Source organism: Danio rerio, chromosome 1 (genome assembly GCF_049306965.1).
Source record: "Danio rerio strain Tuebingen ecotype United States chromosome 1, GRCz12tu, whole genome shotgun sequence".
Lineage (NCBI taxonomy): Eukaryota > Metazoa > Chordata > Actinopteri > Cypriniformes > Danionidae > Danio > Danio rerio.
The window spans coordinates 62,376,598-62,386,645 of record NC_133176.1 but is presented as its reverse complement, the minus strand read 5'-3'; the positions used below and the strand labels follow the sequence as shown (position 1 = coordinate 62,386,645).

The 10,048-nt window shown below is 34.7% G+C and overlaps 1 protein-coding gene across 1 annotated transcript; it reads left to right on the top strand.

Annotated features, from left to right (window-relative positions):
- On the top strand, positions 1-9,279 carry mfap4.6 (microfibril associated protein 4, tandem duplicate 6). The gene is made up of 5 exons (XM_009296181.5): positions 1-204; positions 323-526; positions 597-693; positions 8,610-8,777; positions 8,859-9,279. The coding sequence occupies exons 1-5, from the start codon at positions 202-204 to the stop codon at positions 9,113-9,115; spliced, it is 729 nt and encodes a 242-aa protein (XP_009294456.1). The 5' UTR covers positions 1-201; the 3' UTR covers positions 9,116-9,279.
- Positions 9,280-10,048: the final 769 nt, after the last annotated feature.

Below are 10,048 nucleotides of genomic sequence, written 5' to 3'. Positions count from 1 at the left end.
AAACACTAATGTTCATTGTAAAACTCAGTGTCAAAAGGACAAACAGTTCATTTCCTAACATTAGCCACAGAGATATTTTTTTAAATATTATTGCACAACTCAAGAATGAGTATAAAAGAATGATCAACTGTCTCAATAAAGCATTGAGCACTTGAAGGAGATCCCGTGATCTGAACGTCTCAGCCTCGGTTGACTGCAAAAATGGTGAGTTCAGTTCTTGAGTTCTGCACAGATAATCAATGTAGTTGATTAATGTTGGTGTAACGAGTGTGATTTGCTGATTATGAATGAGGCTGATGATCAGTGCTGTTTCTCTCTCTAGATGACGGTGTTCGTCGTGGCTCTGCTTTCTGTTTTCACGGCGTCTGTTGTCTCTGGATTCAAGCCGTTCGACTGTTCTGAAATCTACAAATCAGGAAAAACTCTCAGTGGGGTTTACTCCATCTATCCAGCCGGCAACATTCCTGCCTCCGTTTACTGTCAGATGATTTCAAGTGGGAAAGGCGGAGAGAACGGAGGATGGACGGTATGAAATATAAATAATAATAATTATAAAATATTTTGGCCTTCAGAGTGATAAATGCAACCCATCACAGGTGTTTCAGAGACGAATGGATGGCAGTGTTAACTTCTTTCGGCCGTGGGAAGAGTACAAGAGAGGATTCGGGAATGTGGAGGGCGAATACTGGCTGGGTGAGTCTCATTATGGGTCATGACTGAACTTATAACCTTTACTGGATACTCAAGTCACTTCATTTCTCTCTTAAACTTTAATGATATAAAACAAATGTGTCATGTACAGTAAACTGAATATTAATGTAAAATGCTTAAATGTGATGGAGAGCGTTTGATTCTGTTATTAATTGTGGTTTAGCTGCTTAACTTTGTGTCCACAGGACTGAATGCAAGACACAAGCATACAATATGTGAAAGCAGGGGCGTTGCGAGGGGGGGCTTTGGGGGCTTAAGCCCCTGATGTATTGTCAAAAGCCCCTGATCTTTTGTTGTCACATGGTTTAAAAATATTCCGCCACTGCACGTCATTCATTATTATGAGCAGCTGAAGCTGATGAGCTAATAATACAACTGTTTCGCAAAACTGAATAGTTTTATAGCTAAGTTACAGATGAAGCTTAATATTTGTTTTTACAGCAGAAAATGTGTGTAGTTTTGGTGAAATAACACAACTGTAGGTAATCAATAAAATGTGCTGCACATTAATGTAAATACACACGAATTAGTCAGAAAAATGTAAATTGTACTTGCTTTCTAAATATGATATATATATATCTAGACATCTTTATCTAGGTATGATATAGCCAGTCATGTCTGTTTCTGTAATAGTTAAATCACAGTGAGTTCATGTATCTAGCATATTATTTTATGGCTATATTCTACAGTGATATGCTTTGTCAGTTAGCAGCGGATTATAAATCGACTTTCTTATGAAAATACCTAATGCCCCCGGGCCCCCGTTTATTTTTTAACACATTTCTTAACATAATAGTTTTAATAGCTCATCTCTAATAACTGATTTATTTTATCTTTGTCATGATGACAGTAAGTACTTGACTAGACATTTTTAAAGAAACTTCTATACAGCTTAAAGTGACATTTAAAGGCAGGTTAGGGTAATTTGGCAAGTCATTGTATAACGATAGTTTTTAATGCTGACTATCGGGAAAAAATATTGCTTAAAGGGGCTAATTATTTTGATCCTTAAATGTTTTTTTAAAAATGTAAAACTGCTTTTATTCTAGCCTAAATAAAACAAATAAGACTTTCTCCAGAAGAACAAGTATTATCAGACATACTGTGAAAATGTCCTTGCTCTGTTAAACATCATTTTGAAAATATTTAAAATAGGAAATAAAATGAAAAGGGGGCAATAATTCTGACTTCATCTACATTTATTGTCACAGTCGTGTAAATGATCAGTTTAAGCCTTTTTTATGGGTCCGTGTATCATCCGTTCATTTGATTATTCCTTTTATTACGGAAAACGAAACATCAGAAAAACGATGAATATTTCGTTTTTCTGTTTATTCTGTTGGCAGAAAAAACGGAAACTCATCTGTTATTCTGCTTATTAACTTAAAACGAAATATTAAAACAAACACAAAACCAAAACGAAATAATGAGTCAAAAAATGGTCTGTGTACGGTCCGTGTACGTTTTGTTCATTTGTTTTCCATTTTCAAACAGAATAAAGGAAATGGAGAAAACGCCCGTTTTTACGTTTTTCTTTTGCTCACGAGAAAACGAAAAAACGAGATTTTGGCTGGATTTTCGTTTTTTGGTTTAGGGTAGGAAAACGGATAAACGACTTTAAAATTCATTTTACACATGTAGGCGGTGCTGAAACGCCCACTTTCCTCTAATTGGTCAACCAAATCTGCGCTCGTGACGTCACCCTCAAAATAAAAGCCTTACACGCAGGCTTTTAATTAATATTATTTAATTATATATATAAACAAAGTTTACATATTCTATCATTTGAACCACACACAGTTAGCAGGCTTACATTCATTGCGTAAGTATAAATTAAATAAAAACGTAAATCAGCAGTATTCTTAGACATTTGTCATTAAAATAAGGTCATAGTTCACTGCCAATCTTCTTGCTGCTGTGCACCTGATGCTGAGCAAAGAAAGCCATATCCGAGCAGCACCTGGTTTACATGATTGTTTCAGAGCTATTGTAGGCCTAAATAATAGCCTACTCTGTATAAAATAATAATTTATTATTATTATTATTATTATTATTATTATTATTATTATTATTATTATTAGGCCTATTATTATTAGTATTGTTATTATTATTATTTACTTAGTTATTCAATGGTTGTAAGAACACATTGGACCCTGCATGGGGCGATAATAAATGGTACCATTTGTTTCTATTGGATTTTCTCCTATTTTAATTTAATATGCCTTTAGCCTATTGTAAATATTTATTTGATAATTATTACTTTTTTATTGCAAGGTCAAAGTAGGCCTGTCTTATTATTATTATTTTTTGTTATTATTTTGTCGTTGTTGTTGTTATTATTATTGTAGCAGGGACATAGCCACAGGTGTGGCAGAGTGTGCTGGTGCCACCCAAAGTGGCATCTTGCACCTGAAAATAGATGCCTTCGCGCTCAAGCGGGCGCAAAAAAAAACTTGCACAGGCAAAAGTAATGATGAATGTGTTGAAGGAAAAAAAAAACATTCTAATTATTTGTTAATAAAATAGTGCAACATTATTCTCAGTCAGTGTAGGCTGAAAAAATTAAGATCGCCAGCATTTCAAGGGTGGTTTTATTTTTAGTTCATTGCTGTGACGCGCTATATTTCACTAAGGCTGCATGAGACTGCGCATCTTGCTTATTTTCTCTATTTTACATACAGAACATATCATACAGTCCAGGTTCTACCGTTCTAGTGAGTGTGGGGCATTGCTTTACGGTGGTAAAGTGGATTATTTCTTGGCAAATTCATAATGATTCACTTTGTTTAGTAATAAATTTCATAGTTATAAAATAACTACATTTCAAGAATATGTTAACACTTTCAACTATTTAGGATTATTTATTGCATCAAAAGTAATTTCAAAGTAACATTAAATGTACGTATAAACTGCTTAATTTGTGTGTGTGTAAACACCTAAGATGCAAAAAGCTTATTTAGACCAGAATAGGCCTACTAAATGCAACGGTCTGTAACTAAATGCAACGGTAAATGCAATGTATGTAAACTTATGACCTAAAATGTCTTAAATGACTAAATTTAAGTCTTTTTAAGTTTTTAAATAATTTAAGTTTAACATTTAAACTTTAAACTTCAAATTAACAGAGTATGGCAAATAAATTGTTTATTAAATGGAGGTCAGGTGTCTATCTTAATTATAATTATTAAATATTATGAAACTACAGTGGTGTATTGGAGAGTACGCACCTTTTAATTAATTAATTTTAAATAAGTGGTTTATCCTAAATAAAATGCAATGGGATCGGTGTGCAATGAATAGTTTGAAAACCCCTGGTTCAGACTAGACGAGCTAGCTGTCTGTGCGCTGCGCTAATAACTTGGCATTTGCTCTTTTCGGTGCTGCCAGATGCATTTATAGTGCATAAAAAATAAAAAAGGTAATTCGGTAAAGCGCGCGATGCGCGCAGAAATAAGCGCACTATAAGCATATGTCGAATTAAGTTCTCTTTTTCTTTAATCAAGACTTTTCCATTCGAGGAATTACAGTTATTAATAGCTTAGTCCTTATAAACGATCAGTTTATAAAATACAAAATTTACGGATCAAGCCTAATGAAGAATAAGAAGAATATGCAACGCATGATCCTTGAATGATCAGAGCGCATTTATATAAACTATATATTTTATATAATCCATAAATATTAAAAAACATTATACATTTAAAGTAATGGAACATTATATGTTATAAAATCTAAACTATTATTTAGGCTACAGTACAGGCTGTTCAGCGCGTGCGTCAAAGAAAAGACTTGACACAATCTCTATAAAAACTTGTTGTTTTATTTACAATATCTAAAGGGATATAAAACATCTAACATGCATCTCCATTCTCAACGAGTTTCTGCGTTCTGCATCCTTCACAGACCGAGGTCTCATTCCGAGGTAATCTGTAAATATTCTCATTTGGTTTTGGCACATTCTTGATTAAAAGTGAAACTGACCGGTGCAACGGATGATTTGTCATCTAGAGTGACTACAGTTATAATACAGGTTATGGAACTATTTCACTTTAATTTCATATTATTATTTTATTAAACAAACAAACCAGTTTTTGTTTTGGCTCTGCATGCAGCGTATTGGATCTTTGAAGCATTGCACTTCAAATGTTATTCCTTTTTTTTTTTTGTATTTTTAATATTTTTAATTATACAACACAAAATTGGTTCTAAACAGATACATTTTCCTATAGGCTATGATGAAGTGTATATTTTTGTTCACACAGGTCCTATACAAAACTGTGTGGATGGATGATTTGTTTCTCCGTGAAAATCACTCATTTAATAAGCAAAACAGGCCAAAATGTTGTTTAGCTTGCGTCAAACTGGATGGACAATTTACAAACATATTGAATACAAAGGCTGGTTATTTTATGCAATGAGGGACCTATTACAAATTAAAGAAAATTATTTGCATATTAAAACGAAAATATATAATACAACAACAGATCCTACCTCGTAAGAAATGACTTTAGATAATGTAAATAAGCATCAAGTTTTTTTTTTTGAGATTGTGTGTCTAATTCAGTAGTGTAGTGCGTTCGCGTGGGTTTTCTCCGGGTGCTCCGGTTTTCCCCACAGTAGACATGCGGTACAGGTGAATTGGGTAGGCTAAATTGTCCGTACTGTATAAGTGTGTGTGTATGTGTGGATGTTTCCCAGAGATGGGTTGTGGCTGGAAGGGCATCCGCTGCATAAAAACTTGCTAAATAAGTTGGCGGTTCATTCCGCTGTGGCGACCCCAGATTAATAAAGGGACTAAGCCGACAAGAAAATGAATGAATAATGTGCAATACTAATTTAAAATACGTGTCACTAACCTTATATGTGAAATAGCAGGGCCCGCTGTAGCACTTTCTCAAGAAGAGCAAATGTCAAATTATTAGCGCAACGCACATGTAGCGAGCTCATCTGTTTGTCGGATCTACTAGACACAATTTTTTTTTATCAACTATCATGTGTTTAATTAGTTAATTTGAAATTTATTTCATTATTCCAGCAATACTTGTTGAGTGAAAGAATGCGCTAGAAATATGCATTGCGGCTCCCTTTATTGTACAGGCTTATTGCACTTAAACTTTTTTAGGTTCGGCTCTCGAATTAGTAAGGTTATGAGTAAATGTTATTTAAAATATTTAAAGCCTGCCATCTAGCCTACAATAACAGCAAATTTAATAATAAAAAAATAATAATAAGACAGGCCTACTTTGGCGTTGCAATAAAATAGTATTAATTATCAAATAAATAATTACAATATATAATTAAAATAGGAAGAAATAAATGAAAACAAATGGTACCCTTTGTTTTTATAGCAGGGCCCAAAGTGTTCTTATTCTGGTAACAACTATTAAAAAGAAGAAAAAAAAACACACCAAACAATAAAAACACTAGTAACTGATAATAATAATAATAATAATAATAATAACAATAATAATAATAATAATAATTATTATTATTATTATTATTATTATTATTATTATTATAAAGCCCTTGCTCTGAAACAATCATGCAAACCAGGTGCTCCTCGGAAATGGCTATCTTTGCTCTGCATCAGGTGCACAGCAGCAAGAAGATTGGCAGTGAACTATGACCTTATTTTAATGACAAATGTCTAAGAATACTGCTGATTTACGTTTTTATTTAATTTATACTTACGCAATGAATGTAAGCCTGCTAACTGTGTGTGGTTCAAATGATAGAATATGTAAACTTTGTTTATATAGGCTATATAATTAAATAATATTAATTAAAAGCCTGCGTGTAAGGCTTTTATTTTGAGGGTGACGTCACGAGCGCAGATTTGGTTGACCAATTAGAGGAAAGTGGGCGTTTCAGCACCGCCTACATGTGTAAAATGAATTTTAAAGTCGTTTATCCGTTTTCCTACCCTAAACCAAAAAACGAAAATCCAGCCAAAATCTCGTTTTTTCGTTTTCTCGTGAGCAAAAGAAAAACGTAAAAACGGGCGTTTTCTCCATTTCCTTTATTCTGTTTGAAAATGGAAAACAAATGAACAAAATGTACACGGACCGTACACAGACCATTTTTTGACTCATTATTTCGTTTTGGTTTTGTGTTTGTTTTAATATTTCGTTTTAAGTTAATAAGCAGAATAACAGATGAGTTTCCGTTTTTTCTGCCAACAGAATAAACAGAAAAACGAAATATTCATCGTTTTTCTGATGTTTCGTTTTCCGTAATAAAAGGAATAATCAAATGAACGGATGATACACGGACCTTTATGTTTATTCAGATCTTATTTTCATTCAACTCCAGCAATAGCTGGATTCCTTAATCCATAATATTAGGGTTTTCCTGGAATATTCTACAACTTTTGTGAGGCATATATGGAATTTCTGCTCAAGTTTGAATGAAACAGGCATTACATGCATTCAAAATGCTACAATGCCCACATCAACCTGAGGAAAACTAAAAATCTCCCTCTAAAGAAATTTAAAGTAAACACATTTCTAGCATTTAAATCTTTATTTTTTTGTACTATGTTTGATACAATTGTTTAAAAAAAAAGCCCATTGAATATCAATATTTTGCGAGGTATTGAATTTAGAAATTCCAGTATTTTGACAACACTACACCTCAGTTAATCACTCTGTCCAAATAAACAACATGTGTGTAGCTTTGTATAACATTGGATAACAACTTGGTCTATAAAATAAATCATATTTTCAGATTTGAAGACATGCAGAAATTTTTATTTTCAAAAAACAAACAGAAACTACAAATCAGGAGAAGAGATAGGAGGCTCAAGGGGCATATGATATGGCTCATATCAGAATAGTAAATAAGAAGTGAGTAATTTATAATTTTTTTTTACTTTTTGGTGTTACAAGTCACAAAGCTTCACAATTTATTGTTATAGACTGTCAACTCAAAAACCATTTATTTATCATTAAACCATCTCTAATCCTAATATTAAGATTAGAGTAGATCAACTTATGAAAGAGGGTTTTTTTTTGGTTTGGGGGGGGGGGGGGTTATCCCTTTCGACCCTAGCAACGCCCCTGTGTGAAAGTACAGCTAGAGGATGTTCAATTATGCATGCATGCAGGTTCAGCTTCCAGTTTAGGGATAGAGAAGGGCAATAGAAATACAGTTTGTACAGTTTAAAAACAATAGAAAACACTGTTTGCAGGGTTTCCTCTAGGATATTTTCCAGCTGTGGCGGCAGGCCGTTTTTACACACCTCTACCAACTGTGGCCTTATTTCAATAGACAAATGTCGAGAGCGCAGTATAACAAGTTCGAGATCGCATTTATGTAATAGCCTACAGCATGTGAATCTCTTTGCTTGCGCGCCGATTTCCTCTGCTCGTGCACAAAACTTCTCGCACGCCCTCAAATATACGCTGCTCAAGCTCAGATCTTCTTGTGCGCTCTCATATAAACTGAGCTGAAGTGAGATTTAGTGTGTTTATGTAACGAGTATGTCTCCAGCATTTATTAGATTTGCTAGGAACATTTATGAATGTCTCTAATAGACCTAAAGAGCGGCATTATGCGTCCTGAAGTAAAGTGAAATGGCTATACGTCGTGTTTGCTGGCCTCACGCATCACACACCTGTCAGTCAGCCAGTCAGTCAGGATGTAACCTTAAAGGGTTAAACAAACAACACACAGCACTACTACGGTTACAGAAAAATTTGTGCTGTTATAATTCACTTGCCTTTTAATATGTTTTAGTGCCATTATCACCTGCTATTAAAAAAACACGACTGAATGTTTTGAATGAGAAGCTGTAATGTAGCCGTGGTGGGATCAATTTTGGCATGGCGAAGAATAAACGTAGTGGAAACCATTGAATGTCTACAAAATTCACAAAAACAAATTGTGTGTGTGAACAGGGTTGGAGAACCTCTATCAGCTGACACGCCACAAGAAGTTCATGCTGAGAGTGGATCTGGAGGACTTTGAAGGAAGGAAAGGTTTCGCTCAGTACTCGTCCTTCTCTGTGGGTTCTGAAGCTGAAGGGTATAAACTGCAGGTGTCTGGATTTACTAATGGAGGAGCAGGTACAACACTTTCATTCACACTCATGATAACTCATTTGTTTTTGTTTTTATTGTCCTCAATGATGTTCCTCCTCTCTGCAGGAGACTCACTGATCTACCACAGTGGAATGAAGTTCACCACATATGACAAGGACCAAGACACTCATACACAGAACTGTGCCAGAATATATGTCGGGGCATTTTGGTATAAAGACTGCCACAATGCGAACCCCAATGGTGTGTACTTAGGGGGAGAAGACAAGACCTTGTTTGCCATTGGAAATGTTTGGTACACCTGGAAGAACAATTTTGAAATTGGTATGAAATTCATCACCATGAAGATCAAACCTGTGTATTAAATATTTACAGACACAAAACAAAAACAACTAAGCAACAACATTAAGGCTTAAGTGTTTAAGTTCTGCTGTCTGCTTACTGTGTTAACAGTCTTTCTTTTTGTTTTGGGTCAATTTTCTCCAAACAAATCAATAATGAATTTGAATAAACTCCTGCAATGAAAGGCATCACGTGTTGATGTGCATTTATTTGTCTCCACAGTGGACATCGGAAACAGTGAATGAGGAAATCAGCTCATATTCAATTAACTTTCCCTATAAATACAATGCTGAATGTGAATAATGAATGCATTTCTCTCAACACACATTTTGCATCATCCAACTGATTTGAAGGTGATAAAATGCTGTAATTTATGAGCACTTGAGTTTACACTGTACTGTAGCCCACGTGACTAACACAACATATTTCAAGATCATTACTAATTATCCCATAATATTATAAAACATTGATTCTACGTACTCTCTGCCTGTTCAATACATCCACTTTTTCTTGATTGTGCAAACATTTAGGGCACATTTCATTTAAGATAATTCAAACAGGAATACATGAACTACATACAAAGTCTATTTGGTGAAAGTAAAACATCTGCACACTTATGTGTGGACGACCGGCTCATCTTGTGGAAGACCGGCACGTTTCTGAAATTGGGTGTGAAAACAGTATTTCCATCAGTGGTGTCCCTCAGTTCCCTCTACCCTCTCTTTATTCACTCCAGACCATCCTCGCCAATTCCCTTTCCATCAAGACCTCCATCACCAAACCATCTGTAGAAACTGCAGAATGTTACTCCCCTTCCAGTGACATGGTTGGGGCTACTGTAAGGGGTAAATTTAGTGTTGGTGTTAATAAAGCACAAGAGGTTGTCATATTCAACACATTAAATCAATCAGTCACAAGCCCAGAAGGTTTCTACAGCGCACTTTTCAGCCCGCTCA